The sequence below is a fragment of the Miniopterus natalensis genome, chromosome 19, assembly GCF_054644295.1.
Source record: "Miniopterus natalensis isolate mMinNat1 chromosome 19, mMinNat1.hap1, whole genome shotgun sequence".
In the NCBI taxonomy this organism is placed as follows: domain Eukaryota; kingdom Metazoa; phylum Chordata; class Mammalia; order Chiroptera; family Miniopteridae; genus Miniopterus; species Miniopterus natalensis.
In genome coordinates this window covers 30,571,027-30,592,519 of record NC_142099.1, presented here as the reverse complement: position 1 = coordinate 30,592,519, position 21,493 = coordinate 30,571,027, and the positions used below count along the sequence as shown (strand labels likewise).

Genomic DNA, 21,493 nt, shown 5'->3' with positions numbered 1-21,493 from the left:
CAGGTAAATAGAGTAGGATTTTTAAAAAGGATAGAAAATATCATTGTGAATTGGATGTAGAAAAGGTAATTATTGTTGCATCAAACTTTTTTTAGGGGTGTGTGTGTGTGTGTGTACTGGGCCACACTGGAACATGTATTGTTCATTATGAGTCATGATCAGAAAAATTTAAACACTGTCTTAGACTGTACAAAAGTTGTATTTGCTTATTGTGGGACTGATGAGGACAGAGGAGAAGTGAGAGTCTTACAAGGTTACATCTCCATAAGATAAAAGTGGAAGTTTAGAAGTAGAAGTTTTTGATTAGAAAAACAACCCAGATTGGGCTTGTTACTCTTCTTTGAAGGTAGAATGTGCCAGAACATTATGCTCTTCAGGTCAACAGGAACTAAACTTGTTTCTCTCTGCACAAAGAATTGTGCAATTTCCAGTGGGAACTCCCCTCTGGAGGTGGAGAGGGAAGGGGAAGGAAGAGTGGAGAAAGAGGCAGTTTGGGCAGAAATCTTCATTGTGAGTGTAGCCGACCCAGGATCTGCACGTAGCTAACTCTGGGGCTTTGTTGGAATCTGCCAAAGATTCATCGTTGAAGACAGGGCAAGCATAACCATTTCCATTTAGTTCAGTTCAGCGTGGTGCCAGCTGTGTGCTAGGTGCTGAGCTATGACAGTGAGTAAGACACTGTCTTGGACCGTGGCACTCCGAACGGGCAGGGAGGACACGTAAATTGCTAATTACCATACACTGTGCTGAGTGTCATAATGGAGAGTGTATCTAAAATGCTTCAGAATAGAGCTTATGAATTAGAGGAACTGTGCTTTCAGCCTTTCATTTTGAGAAATGTGCCATTTAGTAATGAACTGGAATAAGGGTTTCTTTTCTAAAAGTTGGGGAAATTACTCTATTGGAAGGAAAATGAAATATCTAGGGAAATTAGGTTCATCCAGTCAGGCTACTGTGATATTTCGTGTCTTTTACTCTAAACATATTTTAATGTTTTAAAACAATATATTTAAAAATAAATTTTGGCATAATTCCTGCGTAGAAACTTTGGAGACATAAAATAATTTAAAACTATTTTCTATAATGTCCTTAAAAAATACTGACAAATAAAACAACAGGAACTTGAGTTCTTTTCTCCGACAGAACCCACAACTCTTTGCTTTTACTTTCTGATTGATCTTTAAAATCATTAATAACTTCTTGAGATATGTAATATCGTGAGGAATTCTACAACGGAAATATCACTGCAAGTCACAGAGTAGTGTTCAGGATTTAGAACCTGGGTTTTCCAAACCTGGGCTGATTGACTTCTGTCATCTGCATTTGGCCCAAGCTTATCCCATAATTGTGGAACAAGATTGAATCAGGAGCTGTTTAGTTTTTATTTCACTTAGTTGAGCATTTTTTATTGTCTGAATTTTTAATTCTGAATTTTGTTCCTGCTATAAAATTCTGAATATGCCTATCTATGGATTTGAACAGTAGAGTGTTTTTTCAGAGGTGTGAAATGATCAGGCAGCCTTATAGTTGTAGACATACTGGACACTATGAAGCATTTTCTTCTTGTCTCTGGGATTGAGTAAAAGCAGCTGGTAAAATCCCTTTTACTTCTGTTGTTTGAGAAATGGCCTTCAAATGGCGTGAGGTGGGTAGGCACAGGATAAATACTTACCGTAGTTTCTTGGATGAGGAAAGTGAAGCCCAGAGACCCAAATCTTCTGACTCATGTAGATATACTGCCCCTGCCTGTAGTGTCTAAATAATGGGACTGATCTACTCACAGATTCAGAGCATGTGGTTCTTTTTTTTTTTTTTTTTGGCTAATATTCGGAAGCCCCAAGCTTTTAGTGTTTTGGGGGGGGGGGGGGATATTTGCATTTTACTTTATTTGGAAAATTCAGGTTGAGAGAGAGTAATTGTAAAAAGAATCTTGGGAACCTTGGACCCTCTAAAAATAAAAAGGCTCCCATTTCGTTTCCACTTTAGCTCCCTGTTGGAGGAGAACACTGTGTCATTAAAAGCACTGTAGTTTGCTTAGCTAATTTCTATTCTGTGTTCACATTAATGGCTTCCTATTGCTCTTAGGAAAAATTCAATTCTTCAGACTATGTGCAGTAGTCTCCAGGACTTGACCCCTGCTTCTCTTTCTAATCAGTGTCATCTTTTTTCACCCTCCCACTTGAGCTTTAAATTCCCGCTACTCGGAATTTTTTAGATTGTTTCAATTCTTTGCATGCGGCTGTCTTTATCTTGCCTCTGGGCCTTTGAACATGCTGTTCCTTCTGGGCTGAAGCATGTTTCCTGCTCTCCTTTTCTGGATCACTCCCAATTTTCCAGGTCCTCTGTTTGCCTGTCGCTGAGCCCTAGACCAGCTTAGACATGTTTACTTTATGTCCCTACAGCAACATCTTTCTCCCTGATACTGGGCTCATCACAATTGCAATTCCTTTTTTATACTCTGTCTTTTCGGGTAGACTAGCTTCCTTTGGAAGGCAGGCCCAGGGTCAAGAGAAAGGTGACTGGTTAAAATAACCATGATTCTGATTAAAAAGACTTTATTAGACTGGCATTTTGCAACATTTTAAAATCTATGAACTGCTTTTACAGTAATATAGTTTTGTGAACCCCTTCAGGAATTAAAAAAATAATGTCACTTTTATAAACTATGATAAGGGAATTTAGGTAAAATATTTTCTATCAACATTATTAAAATTATATCATAGTGGTTATTTTAATATAAACTTAAAATTTTAATAACCTCCATTATATAAAGATAGTTTTTCTTTTCTCATTTAACAAGTGATGTGTACTATGTAATTTATTTAAATAAAATTTTTTAAGAAAGAGTGTGATTTTTCAAAATAAATTTAAGTAACTATCGTGCTTAGATTGGGATCAAATATGCATTAAAATGTACTTGGAAATTTCATGGGTTGCCCTGCCATGACTGCCATTAGCATGTGATGGCCCTAGAACCTATGTGAACTATCGGGGATTCATAGTCTGCTGCTTGGTCTATAGCCTTAGAAAATGTAAGTAGAAGTGTTAAGAGGCCAGGTTTTGAATCCTGCCCAGGGATGGATAACTTCTACAGTAAGTCCCACAGTGCCAGGTTACTAGTCCACATTTCCAGAGTGACAGGTTATTGCTGCTTCCTTCCTTGTCATGAAAAGAGCAGAAGATACAGGTAACATTGGCGGGGGCAAAAAGAGAGACACTGAAACCATGGCCCAGCTCTATGTGCCACTATGTCTTTTATTTGCCCTTGGGCCTCACTCATCAGTGACAAAGGGATGGTCCTGTGCTCTCAACTTTTCCTAGGATCTCTTGGCGGTGGAGGAAGGAGATCATACTATTTGCTGACTGACACTGCTGGGTGTTGATGTGGTTGTTTGGAGGTACCAGCGATATGTGTGTCAGTGGGGCTCCCAGGCACCCTTTTTAATCTTCTCATTGGCCTCTGTGACTCTGTGACTGACCCTGGTTATTACATGTTCAGAAAGTGTCAGCTTATTTGAAAGTGATACTCTTGTTTTCTATGGAAGTATTACCAAAAGACCATTACAGTTTTTCATTTGTGGATTCTAGCAGACTTTGGCATCTGGATTAGGGCAGCAATGTTGGGGGGGGGGGGAATACAGTGGGAAGTGATATTTAGGAAAACTGCCAATTTTTGTTCTCACTCTGGAGACTCGTCTTCATACTCTTTGGTCAGCTCTGGTCAATTAAAACTTGTTCTGGTAAAGTTTCCTCCTAAAAAGGTATCGTTAATTATGAAAAATGCCCTGTGGGCCTTACATTGTGAACTTTTATAGCCATTATAAATAATTTGTCAAAATATAACAGAGCTGATTAGATAATGCATCTCTCCTTTGATTTTTGGGGGTTTTTTGTTTTAATTTTTAAAGGAATAGCTATTGCTTTCTTAAAAAATAGGAGCCCTGGCCGGTGTGGCTTAGTTGGTTAGAACGTTGTCCTCTTCACCGAAAGGTCGTGGGTTCGATTCCCTGTTGGGGCACATACAGGAGGCAATAGATCGATGTTTCTGTCTCTCTGTCTCTCTCTCTCTCCCTTCCTCTCTGAGGATTTAAAAAAAGAAAAGAAAAGAAAAAGGAAATGCTAATTATAAAAAATTCAAGAAAAACTGAAAAGTGCAAAGAAGTCAGCCATAAATTGTTCTAACTCCCATTACACCCAAAGAGCTTTTCATCCATCCATCCATCCATCCATCCATCCATCCATCCATCCATCCATCCATCCATTGAGTGTTCATTGAGTACCTACTATGTTTTAGGCATTATGGTACCAGGGATCAGCAGTGTACAAAGTCCCTGCTATTATGAGGCTTATGTTCTGGTGGGAGAAGATGATAAATACCTGAATAGATCTGTAAGTGTCATGAAGAAAAATAAAATGGGGAAAGGACATAGAGAGTGGCAGAGCCTCTTTCAGATGGAATGACCTAGAGGCTGCTCTAAGAAGGTGACTTGTGGGCAGAGAACTGAGTGAAGTGAAGAAGCTAACCATGTGAAAGTGGGAGCAATCATATGAAAAGGCCTGAAGTGGGAGTGTGCTTGGCATGTTCTGTGAACAGAGGCCAGTGTGGCTGGAGACCAGTGAGTAAGGGTGAGCATGTCAGAGTGACTGGGAAGACAGTTAGGGACTAGACCACGTAAGTCTTTAGAAAGCCTTCAGCTTTTCTCTGATGGGAAGCTGTTGGAGGTGATGAGCCGGGAGTAGACTATAGGGGAGCAAGAGTGGTAGCAGAAACACCAGTTAGGAAGAAAATGATGCTGAGTTGGGCAAAGTCAGGAATGGTGTAGGGGATAAGAAGTAGTTGAATTCTGTGTACATTTTGAAGGTAGAGCTGGCAGGATTTGCTCATGAATTGGATTGTGACTTGAGAGAGAGAGTCAGTAATAGCTTTTTGGCCTGGAAAATAAATGGTGGTGCCACTACTGAAATAGGGAACATGAGGATAAGGGTGGGTGTTAAGAGCTCGGGTTTTCACATGTTAAATTCTACGAATCTGCCACCCAAGAGGAAATATTAAGTCAGTTATAGGAGGCAGGAGTTTAGGGAGAGATCTAGACTGGAGATACAAATTTGGGAAGCAGCAGGCACAGAACTGGAAGAGATATACTAGGAAGCAAGTAGAGATGGAAAAGAGGTCCTAAGACTGAGCCCTGGAGTGTTTTCAGCATTAGAGGTTGGGAAGGAGAAGGGTCCCAGGGACTGATCCCCTCTGTCTAGTCCTGGTGGTAGTAGAGTGCAGAGAATTGCTCCTGTTTGGCAACGTGGAGACTATTACTACCCCCAAGAGTGGAAAAAACAAGAGTTTGGTTACAGTGGGCTAAACAGAGAAAGTGGAGATGGGGTATATGGACAGCCTTTATCAGAAAAAGAAGGCAGGATGAGAAAATAACTGGGGAGGAAGAGGAGATCCAGGGGAAGTGTGTGTGCACGCTTGCGCTTAATAAGATGAGGGGAAACGTAGCATGTTTATTTGCTTATGAGAGTGATCCAGTTCAGAGAGGAAAGTGATGATACAGAAAATACAGCTGACTCTTGCACACGGAGGTTAGGGGCACCGATACCGCACAGATGAAAATTCACTTACAACTTTTGACTCCCCAGAAACTTAACTATCGCACAGCCGATCCTGTTCCGGGCCTCCCAGTGGAGACCAAAATTCACAGATGTTCAGATCCCCTATATAAAACTGTGTGCAGCAATGCATGCAGCGGATTCCCAACCACAGACCGAAAATCTCCACCGATGCGGAACCCTGGGGCAGAGGCTGACTTTATATTTATTGAAAAAATTTTGCAGATAAGTGGACCCGTACAAGTTCAAACTGGTATTGTTCAAGGGCCAACTTGATGTGTGTAGTTTTAGGAGCAAAGGCCTGAGTGAGCAAGAAGGGGTGGGCTCTGGTGCAGGAGCTGCGACAGGGAAGGCTGGTGGGAAGGCAAGGCGGTGGGTTTGGTGCTGGGGCAAATGGACTTCCAGTTTCAACATGCAGTTACACATAGAAGGGGGGTGGTGAAGATGGAATAATTTTAAAAGAATGGCATTATGCCATGTGTGCTTTAAAAATAAAATCAATTGAATTAATTTTACTTGAGTTTAACATAAGAAAAAGAAACTGAAATGAAAGGGAAGGAACTGCTGAACATCAGATGAATGTGCCTTCTTCACAAAAGATAATAATTTCTAAAAGTTCTAAGGTTAAGAAAATAATTATGAAAATCATTAGGAGGCTGAAGTGATTATTAACATTTTTAACTATATTTGTAGCTAAATCTTCACTTTTAGGCAGGTTGGCTGATTCCTTGCCTGGAAAGTTTAGGTGATTCATCTTCTTGCAGTTCCTTGTACCCCTCTCCGCCATCTCCCAATTTTTGCAGCTTTCTAGATTTTTTCCTTGGCAGGGTTTCTAACATTTGCATTTTGACCTGCATGCTCCCGCTTTTTGATTTATCTACTGGGCGCAGGATTTCTGTTTCTCAGGAGGAGTTTGTGGGTGCTCTCAAGGTTGAGATCTTTCAAGGGTGAGAATGTCAGAGCCTTTTTTGGCTACTTTCCCCCACTTGCCTCAGCTTGGATAACTGGCTCTCCCTCAGAATCTGTTCAGACGTGGCTCCATTATCAGATGTCCCTATGAAGAAATCTGAGCCTGCCCTGATTTCCCCCCCTATTTTGTTAGAAGAGTTGCTTTTTCTCTGTTGCCTCTTAAATAATTCTTTCTTTATCCTTGGAGGTCAAATATTTAAACAAACATCATATGTCCTAATGTTTATTGTTTTATGTACATTGCCTGGTATATAGTATGCCTTTTCTACCCGCAGATTTAGTTCTTCCTTCATTTTAAGAAAATTGCCCTGTTTTATATCTCTGGATATTTTTTCTTCTTCTTTTATCTTCTTTTGCTTTTCCTGTAAATCTCTTAAGCCTTTAAAAAACACATACACACACACACACACACAACCGCCATGCCTTTAATTAGATTAAAAGCCTTTAATTTTGAAACATTTCAAGCCAATGCAAAGCAGAGAGAGAAGTGTTATGAACTCCCATGTACCCATCACCCTGTTTCAGTAATCCTCAGCTCACCGCCAGTCTTATTTATCTGTATCCCCACCCACTCCCTCTTCCCTCTATTTCTTTGAAGCAAATAGAATGCTACATCCTTGAATATTTCAGTATTTATCTCCAAGAGATAAGAACTCTTTTTTTAAAAAACAGACATGTGACCATTAATAAGGTTCATCTATTTTGTTTGTAAGCAGTTTGCTAAATGCATAACGACATTTTCTTGTGTTAAATCAGCAACTTTTTTGCTCCAATGGTATGCCGCGTGACTACAGTCGCTCAGCCTTGAAATCAAGAGGACAAAACGCAGAGGACAGGCCAGGGAACTGTCCCTGGTACAGAATGGTGGCACCTTGGGCTGGGCAACAGTAACAGGAGTTGCATAGACAGGAAGTATCTACTGGTTCCTCGGTGTTCTCTGATTTTCTGGTGCTCACATGAACTGTGGAGGGAATGGGAGGGGGACCCGGAATGCACAGTTTCTTTTTCAGCAAGAAATGAAACTCAGGCCCTTTCTGATTTAATAATAACTATGAAGAAGGAGTTTAGTGGTTTCAAGGCTCTGTGTTCTAGTTCTGCTTTTGGTGGTCCTGTAGTTTATTCCAGAGCTTTTTAATGTATAGGTCAAGACTTCTACTAGGTCATTTTATCAAATTAGTGGGCCACAACCAGCATTTAGAAAGATGTAGAAAATATCAGAGTTTATGGCAGATACTAAGGATATGTATTGTTTCATGAAACTTTTGTGTGCATGTATGTATGTGCTTGTAAAAGTTTGGAAGCCAATAATTTCTTCTCTATAATGCCTTTCACTTTCTATACCTTCTTGTCCAGGAAGTTAAAGGCTCAAAGAGCTCATAGAGAGATTTTACTTATATGTTTAACAGCAGCGTATGTAGTGCTTACAATGTACCAGAAACCATTCTAATTACTGTATGAATATTAACTCATAAAAACCCTATGAAGTGGGTACTATTATTGTTGAACTTTTACAAGTGGAGACATTGAGGCAAAGAGAGGTTAAGTAGCTTGCCCAGCGTCATCCAGCTAAGTAAGTGGTGAGCTGGCATTTTGAGCCCAGGAAATCTGGTTCCAGAGTCAGATTTTGCTTCACTAACTCTCTAGTTGATAGCTTCTCTAGGTGGTGATGTGAACTTTTTGCTGCTATTGCCCTCAGGAAGAAATGATAAAAAAGTATTTTCCCACTGTACCCACAAAACATACATTTAAACATACTGAGTTAAGACAGCGAGAATGAGGCCTTTGTTTGCTAAGTTGAAGAAATTCAGGAATCCCTTTATAAAAAATTTTTGTTTATTGATTTTGAGAGAGAGAGGAAGGTGGGGGTGGGGAGAGAAACATTAATTTATTGTTCCACATGTTTACACATTCATGGGTTGATTCTTCTATGTGCCCTGACTGGGGATCGAACCCGCAACCTTGGCCTATCGGGACAACGCTCTAACCACCTGAGCTACCCTGCCAGGGCAGGGATCCCTTTTGTTAACCAACTGGTATTGCCAGCCTGGAACTACAGATTTCTAGTGTGAAAGATAACAAAATGAATCCATTTCTCAGCCTTAAACAAATAGGTGTAGGAAAGTGGTTAAGAGCACTGATTTTAGAATTAAACACATCTAGGATCAAATCCTTTGTGATCTGTAACTATCTGGGTGACCTCAGGCAATTTTAACTGGTCTCTCTGCACCTCAGTGGTCTCTCATCTGTGAAGTGGGAGGAATCATGGTTGACTTTTAATGGAGTGGACACTAGGCGTGTAGTAAATACTTTATGTACATTATCTCTTCTACTCCTCATAACAGTCCACTCAAATGGTTGCTATTACAAACTCCATTTTCTAGATAACGAAACAGGCTTGTTCAAGGATATACACAGCTAGTCGGTGACAGAGCTAGAATTAAATCGCAGGTCTTTCTGAATGCAGTTTGTGCTGCTAACCACTCTTCTTTACTACGGACTTACCCCATTTGGGTTGTTTTGAGGATTTAATGAGATACTGTACACTTGGATGGTGACTCACTTTACTGTGTGCTTGCTTGGCATATAATAAGCACTTAATAAATGGTATCTGTGGCTTTTCATCCATATGTAAGATATGCCTGCCTATAATTTTTTGTGGAGACAGTTTACTTCTCCATAGAAAACAAACTGTAGTCAGCTAAATCAGTTCTTATAACCAAGCAACCACTTAACATTATGTATTGAGTTATTGAAGAATACTTGGTTAGCTATTCTCAAGGATCTATTAAGCAGATACTTTCATTGGAATCCATTTCATCAAGGTAGGGACTGTCTACCCAGCACCTACAACAGTGCTTGGCACATGGTAAGTGTCTGTATGGGATCCCTAGAAAACAGAGCCAGAGGCGGAAGCTTACACTTGACTTGGGAGAGCCATGCCAGGGAAGCAGGAATGATGAAAAATGGGAAGCAAGAAAGGGGGAGAGGGAGAGTTTCATGAGAGAGGCTGATCTTGTGGGACATCGTCAGAGAAACCGTGAAGCTACTGCGTCTCTGAACAGTCAACTGGGGGAAGGAGGGAAAAGATTCCACTTGCCAGCCCCCATCTTGTATAGGTCAAGGGTTGACTTCATGGAGCTTCAACTTCCCTATGCTCTTGGTCAAATGGCTGATGGCTGAGCAAGTCCCTCCAAATCTTGTGCCTTAGTGACAGGGAAACCCTGGCATGGGAATTGAAAAGCATGCGGCACAGGTACAAGGCAAGGCTCTGTCAGGCTGGCCCACCAACAGCAAGTAGGACCAGGAACAGCTATTGCACCTGGAACAGTACAAGCTGTTCCAACCAGACGGCAAGGCAGTTGTGTTCATCTTGGGTGATGGATCCAGCATAGCAAGCTTTCGATATGATAAACTCTGAATTGCCAAAGTTAAACTCTTGGCCCCTCTATCTTATTTAAGTGATTTGCAGTTATTGACAGTGTTCTTTCATTTGTTTCATTTTCAGTCTAGTTTCCTATCTCCACTTCATTTGCTTTCTACCTAAATGGGGATGTCCGCAGGCCTAGGCCTACTTCTCTTCCATTCTACGTGCTTTCTATGGGTAGCTGCATTCACTTTTGTGGTTAACTTCATACTCCCATCTACTTGCTTGGCTCCCAAATGTCTGCTTCTAGACTTAACTTCTCCTGAGAACTCCAGACTGGTGAGTAAAATTGCCTTTTCCAACTGGAAGTTCCACAGCCCTTTAAAGGCCACATGAATGTCTTACCATCCACAATCATCTTTGTTCCCTCTCCCCTACAACGAGTAGGTGCTTGGCCCATACTTGTTGAACTAAATCTGAAACAATGTGCCAGTACTGTGTGCCAAAGCTCATCTTGCACAAAGTGAAGCAAACCCTCCAGAGCCACCTCTAGGAATTTAGGGTATGGATTTTAATATCGATCTGGCTTGTTCTCTATTTGATTGTGCCGGGGACTTGAGCAACATAAGTTTGCCATTGTCTGTTTACTAGAGGACAGTTAAAATCGACATTTGGCCTTTTTGGGAGTTGATTGGTAGGGAATTCCTTGGGTTTTGACTCTGCTTGTGCTGCCCTCCTTTCCTAGACTCTTACCTTGCTTTGTCCACAGTTTACAGATCCTTTTTGAACTGTTTGTATCTGATCTACTCATGGAGCGTGCCGGGCCGTTCTTGCTTTCCCACTCCCTGCCCCCTCCATACTTTCCGAGTTAATCTTCAAGTCACAGTGTCCTACTCACGTCCTCCTGATCTTGATCTGCCCATTTCTGCCTCCTTACCTTTGCTCTAGTGACCACAGTCCTTCCACTATCACCCTTACATATCTTTAAATCCTCGGGAGCTCAAGCCTCAAGACTAACTCAGGCTCACACTGGTTTATACTGATCTCCTCTCTGAACATGGTCTGGGACTATTTTGGCTTAGCACATCCAGTCTTATATTGCTGACTGTTTGTGCATTTAGTTCCCCCTTTTTCCAATTGGATCATAAGCTCTTTGAGAGCAAGTCAGTGTCGTACATTTTCCTGTGTGTCCCAGTGGTTCATCACTCATATCTTTGCATAAGATAAATATAGTATTTGCTGGATTTGTTGGTTGATTATTATTTTTGGGTCCTGATTTCTAGTTTGCCTCTAGCAGTGAACCAGGGGCATCAGACTAGGTGACATTTCTCAGAGGAGCTGGTGGCCATCTCATTCCAAATCTTTAGTTTGTAGTACAAGTTAATTCTAGACTTTGGATCTTGGAAATTCTGTTTCTTAAACATCTCAGGCTAGGCCTAGGAGCTAGAATTACTACTTTGGCATTTGATGTGGCAGCTTGTTCATTTGGGAGCCCTTTGTCTTTGACTTTCTATTGAGTAACTTGAGAGAGCCAAGGCAGCTTGCCAGAGCAACTGTGATGATTAACCTTCATTGAGATGTCCCCTTCACACCCTCCCGCCTCATGGGCTTTGTAAGGTTGCTTTCTGTGGCTTCGTTTGGGGGCTCGGAACTTAATGGATGGCTGACGGTCCTTTTGAAACTCTTGGAGCCATTTTCCTCCTCTTCCTACCCACTGGCTTGTTTCTCTTTGTCTCCGAAGCGCCGTGCGTTGTTTTTAGGTAGCGTGGATTTAATGCAAGGGGAGGGGAGGTTTTTTTCTTTCTTTAGTAATTTCGGAACAATCTGCTGCACAGGTCAAGACAGTTTTGAAGATGCCAAACTTAAAGTTCAACAGAGAGAACTGTAGTCAAAAGCAAAGTGAGGGAGTCCAGGACTCCAGTTCACCACCCCTCCTTCCTCCCACCAAGATAACTGTCTTACCTTTGAACCCAAGAATCTTTCACATGTTCGGTTCGATTACCACTGGATAGGGAGGGATGGTTTGGAATCAGTAGCTTTAGGATCACTGGCTTGAAAATCTGTATTGTTACTAAAGGTTGTGTTAGTACATGCAGGGATTTTCCACTCATGGAAATCTACTTGTTTGACCTCTGGATCATTCAGCCTGGATTGCTCGTTAATGGGAACTCCATCTCTTAATTTAGAAGGCCCAGGAATCCATCCAGCAGACCTCTTCCACTCTGATCTTCCTTCAGCTCTGTTTTCATCATGGCACAAACTTTTACCACCTCCACTTCTGGCTGCTTGAAATCCAAAGTACTCTGTTAGCCTTCGGAGCTGCGCTTCTTCATACACGTTTATCGCTCACCAGGCCCCGGCGTCTCCCTTTGGTCTAGCTGAGCTGTCCCCTTATGGCCCCACAAAGAGACTTTGCTCCAACATTCCCATCTCTTGGTTTGCATTTTATCTTCCTCTGGAATATTGCCTCCTTACCCTTCCATTTACTGATATGTTACCTATCCTCAGACCTATTTCCTCCCTTCTCTCTTTCTCCTCTCTTTCTTCCACAAATTTGAAGCCCTACTATATGCCAGGTATTTTCTGGGTCTCAGGAGTATGTTGCTGAACTGAACAGACAAATTCTTACTCTCAAGGAGTTTAGTCTTCCTCAAGAGTCCTTACTTTTTAGTAAGGTTAGTCCCCACTGCAATTTCTGACTTCACAAAATTATTTAAATTTTATTTTTTCAATTACCTATTGCCTCTATGCCCTCTTTTACCTCCACCCATTCCCCCTTCATTTAGTATTTACTCTTAATTTTATGTACACAATAACATAAAAATCTATATAATATAGAATTAAATATCTAGTTTAATTATGTAATATATAAATATAGAATTTTTGAAAATGCATATTTTGATCACATCTTTACAATTAGATTGTAAGTTTCTTGAGAAGAGGGACCTTCCAGCTTCTGAAAACTTCAGAATCCCTTACTATACATTAGATCTCCTTTGTTTGCAAGGGACCAAAAACCCAATGCAAACGATTTTAAGCAAAAAGTGAATGAAGTGGCTTCTGTGACTAAAAGGGCCAGGGATCGAGCAACTGGCATCTGGCTATGACTTGATTCAGGAGCTCAATTTTCCTTTTCCCATTTCTCAGCTCTGCTTCCTCAGCTCAGCTCTATTCTCAAACAGGCTTGCCATTCATGGTAGCAAGATGGTGGCAGCGGTCTCAGAGTCTCATTGTCTCCAGGTCTTGCAACTTCCAAACAAGGAAGGTAACTTCCACCATCTTTGGGGAGGGCAGAGGTGGAACCAGCTTTACCAAAAATACATAGACTAAGAGAGGGAGAGGTTATGGATGTAAAGAAAGAAAAACTAAGTATCATATCCACACATTCTGGAAGTTCAGTAGCTATTTGGGTTGGTTGCTTGGATTAACTTATGTCTATTTCTGCCTTGTATTCAGTAGGGTAAAGTCAATGGTCATAGTCTTCAAGGAAGAATACTTGCTGTTTTCTGCTTTACTGAAAGTAGCTTGATGGCCTTTTCTTGGAATACTGACAACTTATAGATTAGTAAGAATATCAGTCACTGAAAGTCGTGGTATAGCAAGCGGGTTGAAGTTGATGTTCTCCCTTCTCTGCTCTCACAGCACAGTGTACATGCCTCATTTACTTATATTATCACTTCACCTTGTTTGTTATAGGTTTTTCACTTGTTTCTTCCCTACTACTCAGATAACTTTAAGGGATGACTTTTGTCTTCCTATGCCCGGAGCTCCTAGAAGGTGCTCAAATAAGTATTTGCAATAAGAAAGAACAGTGGCTTGGGATCCCAGTGACCTGGGTTTTAGGCCTAGATCTGCAGCTAAATGGCTGTGCGATCTCTGGCAATTCCTTTCCCTTCTTTGGGCTTTGGTTCTCTGCTCTTTCCAACAGTGATTTTGAAGGGCCTTCTTATTACTGAGTTTGTAGAAAAGCAATCAAGTGGGGCAGAGAGCAAGACTTGGCAGGGCCTTCCAGCATTTTGTTTCCTGGGGAACAGTTTTGAGAGGGGCTGATTACCCTTGAGATAGAGGTCTTGGTAAGAGATCTGGAGGGTAGAACCTGATGAAAGCCTCAATTGTCTTCTTATATAACACTTGCTGGAAAGGTACTAGGAATTAATATGCTTCAGATGACTGAGGTGACATCATGTGTTTGTGAAAGGGCTAAAAGCAGGTGAAGCAGATTTTGTGGAAAAAGACTGGCAGTCAGGCCTGGTTCCCACTGGGGAACCTTGGCTGATCTCATGCTCTGCCAGCTCTGAACAGAATCTGTGGGAGTCACAGCTCCTGTCCCCTAGGTGCCAGCACATCAAAGACAAGGGAAGGACATGCCTGTGTTACTCTCCAAAGATTACATCTTTTTCTGGCCTGCCCCCCCATCCCCACTTTCTCCTCGGAAATGTGGGATTCACAGGAGGGGGCTTTGTATGACTTAATCAGAGAAAGTTCCTGAAGAAGGATGAATTTTGAGAGAGGGAAAGAATGGGGCTAATATCTGCAGAGAGAGCTATAGGCTGAGCAGAATCCTCTCATACTCTGCTGACTGGCGAATTCCTTGGGTGTTCTCTGAAGTGAGGACAGTGTTCAAAGGGCTGTGTCACCTGCGTTACCGGGTATTTTATAATTTAGTGTCTACGTGATTGTTTGTGTGTGTGGCAGGTCCCTGACTGCTCTAGTTAAAGATCAGTATCTAGTTTTTCTTACAGTTTCATCCTTCACATGACCCATCAGCATCTTTCTAAAAAGAAAATGAGCTTCCTCCTGACTCCCAGGACAGGTGTGGTTAGGATCTCAGCTGTGCCCAAGCATGGGCAAGGATCAGCACTTCCCGGGGGAGCTTTGCTGGATGTGTCTGCTGATCCTGGACTTGAACTCATGTATAAAAGCATTCCTTGCCAACCCTGGCTGGCTGCCTCAGTTGGTTGGAGCATCACCCCGGTCACCAGAGAGTTTTGGGTTCGATTCCCATCAGGACACATACCTAGGTTGCAAGTTCAATCTCTGGTCAGGGCACATGGAGGGGCAACCTATTGATGTTTCTCTCTCACATCGATGTTTCTCTCTCTCTCTTCCTCTCTCTCTAAAGTCAATAGAAACATATCAACATATCCTTGGGTGAGAATTTAAAAAAACAACACACACGCACACAAACATTCCTTGCCAGGTTTTGATCTGACATACTTCGGAAATGATGGAATGGTGACCCACCAGTGGATTTCAGTGTCATGGCCAAGCTTGCTGTCCAGAGGGACAGCTTCCAGTATTTGCTTTAAGGATATTCAATGCAGAACTGAGATTCAGCCCATACAAATGGAGAAATGGAAATAAAGAATTCCTTCCTCCTTTTGGTGCCTGTTTATTGGGCCATTTTCTCCTTAGCTGGAAGTATGGTGCTCAACAGAGCATGCTGTTTGGTTAGGTTGAAATTTTTAATGAAATATAATTCACATATCATAAAATTCACCCTTTTAAATTATAATATTCACTGGGCTTTATTTATTTAGTATATTCAGAAGGTTGTGTAACTATCACCACTGTCTAATTCCAGAATAGTGGAGTTAAATTTTGACTTGAATCTTGGATGAAATGTCAACCAAAGGTCAACTCTGAAACTCAGGAAAGTTGTTCTAAGACTTTGGTTCCTTTTGCAAGGGAAGCTGCAGTTTTTATTCAAGTGTCATTTTCAAAAAATATAATGGAAAAAATAGGACATTGAATTTTTATTAGGGTTGTTGCTTGATTTCTTTTGTCTGCTACTGATGACTTATAAATCTTTGGTCTTCAGATTGGAACTTCCTACCATGGCTGTGTAATAATAATGAATATTCAGAACAAAAGCAATAAGCCTGGCTTTGCTTCCTTTGCTGTTTCTTTGTTCAGCCATGCTTCGTTAGAGCGGGGCTGGGGTCTGTTTTGCTCTCCAGCACCAGCACCTAGCACAGGGTCTGCTGTGCTGTACAGTAGGGGCTCAGCAGAGTTGCTGAATAAATGGACTCTGTTAGATGCCATGGGAGGCCATTTTTGGCGTGTTTCACTCCAGGTAGTTCATGGTGATCTTTGTACTTTGTGGATGGCCATGACATTCATTCATACCCCTGAGATACAGCTGCTTCTAGAAGGTGAGAGCTTGACTTCCTCCCATGTGGTTCTAGGACAGAACTGGCAAGGACGCCGTCGTCCCCAGCTCCCAGGAACTCTCATCCAGCTATAGCTGGATTTGTAAAGCCTTCTTGAGTTGCTCTGGTGGAACACAGTGTGGGTGGTGTGAGTGTGCGTGTCTTTGAGTGTGCACACGTGTGTATATGCATACTTGCCTAAGCACACAGTGGAACTGTGAGGAATTCCTTCATGTTTTTATAAATTGCCCCTTTCTTCTTTCTGCCCTTATAGTCTGTGGGTAGGTCAGGGTGCAGAGGGGCCTCCAGCCTGGGCACATGGCCCAGGCGTGCTGGCATTCAGTGGCCTATTGTTTCCTGCCTCTTGTGCGCATGGACAGAGGACTGGGGCTAGCACAGCTGCCTTCGTGGGGACCATTGTTTGTCTTAGCAGCAGCAGCAAAAACCTGAAGCAGCACATTTTACCTTGGACAGAGCAGCCATTCTGTGTAAGGGCTGCAGGCCTGGAGATGGGGGTGGCTGTAGCCTCCCTTCTGTCTGGGTGGATGCTCGGAGGATGGAAGCCAGGGAGGCTTCTCTTTCTAGGCAGGTTGCGGGGGAGGTGAGATGCTCAATGGTGTCAAATCACAGATCAACTCCAGTGGCAGGTGGTATCTGTTAGCAGAGACTCACTCTTTTCCTGGATCAGGGGTGGGGATATTGCTGTCTCACTTTCTCTGCCCTCGGGGCTTACTGGCAGATCTCAGGTGTGCTCACAGGTCATGAAAAGCACTTCCTCCGAAGCTGCCCTGTGGAGTAGATCTAGGAAGCAGGGAAGGGATCCAGCCCTGTTGTGGACTGGCCAAAATGTGGGCTAGTTAGTGAGTCAGTGGGCTAGTCCAGACTTGACTCTATGGGCCTGAATCACCCCTCAGCTGGAAGGCTGGGAAGGGAACGTCCAGGGGTGAGAGCTATAGAAACTGATTTATGCAGAAATACCTTCAGATACTCCAGACTCATGTTCTGTTCTTGTCTCCTTGCCCAAGTATCAACCTCTCTGACAAGTCAGACAAACCTAATTTAGCTTCAGCCCCACTTGCTCCTAATTGTATGACCTTTTTGTAAATTACTTAATGAGTCTAGCCTCGTTTTCTCATCTGTGCAATCAGGATTATTGGGGATAATTTAGGGACTAGTTGTTGAGATTAAATGAGATGATGTATATAAAGGGTGTTCAGTGAACACAAGTTCCCTTTCCTTCAGTGCCTGGAAGGGTGCTTGATGGATCACTTTGGCTCCCACCCCTGGAATGTCCCCTTTTCCATCTTCCAGCCGAGGGGCGACTTAGGCCCCTAGAGTTAAGTTTGGACTAGAGCACTGACTTCACTAACTAGCCCATGTTTCAACTAGGATCACTTTGTGTTGTGCTGCCCACTCATTGAAGCATCTGAGAAAGTCAGGGTTCAATGCTGTGTTGGCTGGATGTGCTTGGGGCTTCTTCAATTAATTCACGTATCTCAGAGACCTCCTCTGAAGTGCTTGTCCCTTGAATAGGACAGCCTTGGAGTGGTCTACCTCTGGAACTTCATGGATATCAAGGGAATTTGCCTACCCCCCTCTTTCTGTGGTGAGGGTTGGCATCATCCATTCTACCATGTTGCCTTCCAATTCCGTGGTTAGTGAGATTGAGGCAAAGTCTTAAATGAAATACAGGTGACTCAGACGGGCCTGATAGCCTGGTTGCCCATCCACATTCCCTTCCACTTCTGTTACTGATTGGGTACCTTTTCACTCAAAAAGGCCCTGATTCTTATTGAATAGATCAGCTATAAGTAATATCAGTGAACGTCCTCTCCACCCACAGTCTGCCCACCCAATGGCTACCACTGCCAGCTATGATCTCTATCTGTCAATAGATGGAAGGGGCGTAGGTGCCTCTAGGAATAGTCTCAGTAAGGCTGTGCCTTTAAGAGGCCCAGAAATCCCTGGCAAGAACCATACGTCTGACATGCCCTCTGTGGATCTCCCAATACCCTTGTAATCAGACTCCCAGAAAAACAGTGAACAAGAGAGCTTTGATGAGTGAGGAGCTACGTGGCTTTTCTGCACAGCTTTCTGTCTGCTTGAAACAATCCTACGGTGCTCAGTTTCAGTTCAGGTGAGGTTACTGCAGACCTGGTTGGCAAGGGGGAGGCGTGTGGATGAAGAGGGTGAGAACAGCACTTACAGATCACCTAAGATGACCCATAAAGGATTATATACCTGTGCTACATCCTGGCATCTGTGAAAATAGAAAAAAAAATGGAGATAGATTATGGACCCCTGTCTACTTTAGGGATAACTAAATGCACCACTTACCCATCCCCCATTGCTTCATAAAAGGAGTGCTTGGCATACCTTTCAGCATCATAGCTCTGATCCTGGATTTGCCTCTGATTTATCCACAGCTCAGATGAAAACTATAGATCCCCCTGCTCCATGCATTACACAGCATAGGCAGAAGGCACTGTTACAGCTCTTCTATCTGGGAATGAATTTGGGGCATGCAGAAGGAAAGGCGTAATAATATAGGTACTCTTGTTTCCTGAGGTTATAATGCACGGTGCTTAGCAGGCCTGGAGGGAAAGGAATGAAAGAAGTGGCTCCGTTCTTACTCAGATGGGGATTGGGACATAACTTCAGCGGGACACACACTGCAGGCCTTCTCTGAGCTGACAAGCAGTCTAGCTTTGGCAAGCTGCTTCCTTTGGGTGCCAGGTCTCCTGTCAGTAACAAATGCAGTATTGCATTTGAGGCAGATCTGGTTGCAGCTGGAGCTACAATTGCTGCAGTTCCAGAGAGGGTGTTTGTTAGCCCTGTGTGAGGACTTTGGCCAGCCAGAAATCTGCCAAGCTGGAGCTTAACCAGAAATATTTCTAGCTTTGACAAAGCAGCGGTTCTGAGCATCAGTGGGGGTGAAGCAACAGAGATATGAGTGATATTTGTTGGTGGGGAAAAAAATCAGTTTCTTGAAGGCTTATTTACATTCTTTGATATTGGAGACTATGGAGTCTGCTTGACAGTGGATGGTTTACTTGCCTAGAAGTCCTGGAGCTTGTTTCATTCGTGATTACCGCTATTTGACCTTGGGCATGGCTCTTTCTATCTCTATTAAAATATCCTGACTCTCACCCTAATTCACAAAGATGCAGAAAAGCATTTTGAAATGATGGGGGAAAGTATAACAAGTAGGAGCTTGGGCTTTAAAATCAGTCTGTCTGGGTTTGAATCTAATAGCTTGACTTCTTTAAGAGTCAATTTTCTCATATTAAATTGGGAGTGAAAGTAGTGCCTACCCTACAGAATGGTTGGGAGAAAATTCATTAGGCTCTTTACCAGAAGAAAGCGCAAAGTCTTGCACTGCCAGAAACAGTAAATTGTTCAATAAATGGTAGCTCTGAATATTATTATGTCTAATATGCACTTTCTCTTAAATGGTTCAGCAGATTCCTGGTTCCATTGTTTTCCAATAGTCTAAAAAGAGTTAGTGGAGTTTAGGCCAGTTTAGGCTTCTTCTTATTTTATTATTTATTTATTTACTTATATTATTAAAAGTTTTAAGTTCCCCTGAGGACAGGGATCGAGTAAAAGGAAGGGGTGAATGTTGGCATGTATGATTGTCTTTGGGGATGTCTGTATGACTGTCCTGTCTTTTGTTGTTACAGAGATCCGCGCTCAGCTCACAGAGCAGATGAAATGCCTGGACCAGCAGTGTGAGCTCCGGGTGCAGCTGTTGCAGGACCTCCAGGACTTCTTCCGAAAGAAGGCTGAGATTGAGATGGACTACTCCCGCAACCTGGAAAAGCTGGCAGAGCGCTTCTTGGCCAAGACACGCAGCACCAAGGACCAGCAATTCAAGTAGGGACTCCTTGGCTATTACTTTTAGAGACCTTGGGAATGGGATCCGGGATGGAGGGAGACAGGGAGTGCCACCTAGATCCAATTGGATTTATGAAACAGGTAAACCCTATGACTTCAAATTGGCTTAGGGTTGAGAGCCCTCAAGGACTTCTTTTTCCAGATCAGCAGTTCAACACCCTGGAGAGATCAGAGTAGTTAATGAACCATGTTAATAATAACAGGAAACACTTTCATAGCTATTCCTATGTTCCACACATGGTTCTAAAGGCTTTACATATATGTTAATTCACTTAATCTCCACAACTCCATATGTTGGTTATTGTTATATCCCCAATTTATAGATGAGGAAACTAAGTCATAAAAAACTTAAGGAACTTGCCCAATACACACACCACCACCCCTAATAAATAGAGCTGGAATTCAAACCCAGTCAATCTGGTTCTAGAGTCTGTGTTCTTAACCATTTCACCAAACTGTCTTAAACTAGAAAACGAATGATGTTGTAGCCATACTTCTATATTGCTTCCCAGATAGTAGCTAATGTCTGTTTCTTCTGCATCTACAGTATTTTATACAACTGGCACCTTCACTCTGTTCTCACTGCCATTACCCTAGTATAGATCATCATCTTTGCCTGAATGATTACAGTTCTTACTGTATCATCTACAGCAAAGGTTCTCAGCCCCAAATGCACATTAGAATTCCCTGGAGAACTTTTAAAAATGCTGAAATCTGGGCCCCACTCCAGACCAATTAAATCAATCTCTGGGAGTAGGGCCTGAGTAACAATAGGGTGTAAAAGCCTCCCAGCTGATTCTAATGGACAACCAGTGTTGATACCACAGTCTACAGCTTCTCTCCATTCCAATCTGCCTGATCCACTGTTATCAGATTTAGTCTTCCTGGAACACACTGGAGATCAGGCAGTTTCTCTGAAGTGGCTCCCCACTGTCTGTGTATCTATGGTCTTGATACTCAAGGTGTGGTCTTCCAATATCAGCACCACCTAGAATGTTGGAAATACAGAAATTCAGGCGCCACCCCCAGATCTACTGTAACAAGATCCCCAGGTGACTTATGCACATATTAAAATTTGAGAAGGGCTTCTCTATTCACAAAGATGAACACTCACTTCTTTGCTTGGTTCTCTAGCCTCTCTACATCTGGCCCAACAAGCTTTCCAACCTTAGGTCCTGTTTCTGCTCCACTGTTCCTTAGCCAAACAGAATGTTAACTCCAATGGGCCTTTGCTCAACCTGTTATTTGAGCTTATGTGCCCATTCTTCATATCTCTGCATGTCTAGGCCATACCCATGTTTTAAGACCCATCTCAGATGAAGCCTGTTCTAAGAACTTTCCTGATTCTCCCAGAATAAAGGAATGTTCTGTCTCTTCTGGATTCATACAGCAGTTTATTTGTTCTTTTATTAGGACGTTCAACACTGTCTGCCTTATATTATCTTCTCTTAGTGGACTAGATAAACTTTCCTAATTCATCTTTCAGTCTTCCACAGTGCCTAGC

General features: G+C 42.5%; 1 protein-coding gene across 2 annotated transcripts in view; it reads left to right on the top strand.

Moving 5' to 3' along the window:
- Positions 1-21,493, top strand: part of SRGAP2 (SLIT-ROBO Rho GTPase activating protein 2) — a 226,624-nt gene that overhangs the window by 67,964 nt on the left and 137,167 nt on the right. For both annotated transcript variants that reach the window (XM_016215217.2, XM_016215213.2), the window contains exon 3: positions 19,776-19,968. In XM_016215217.2, the coding sequence (XP_016070703.1) occupies positions 19,776-19,968 (193 nt within the window). The remainder of the gene's footprint in view (positions 1-19,775; positions 19,969-21,493) is intronic.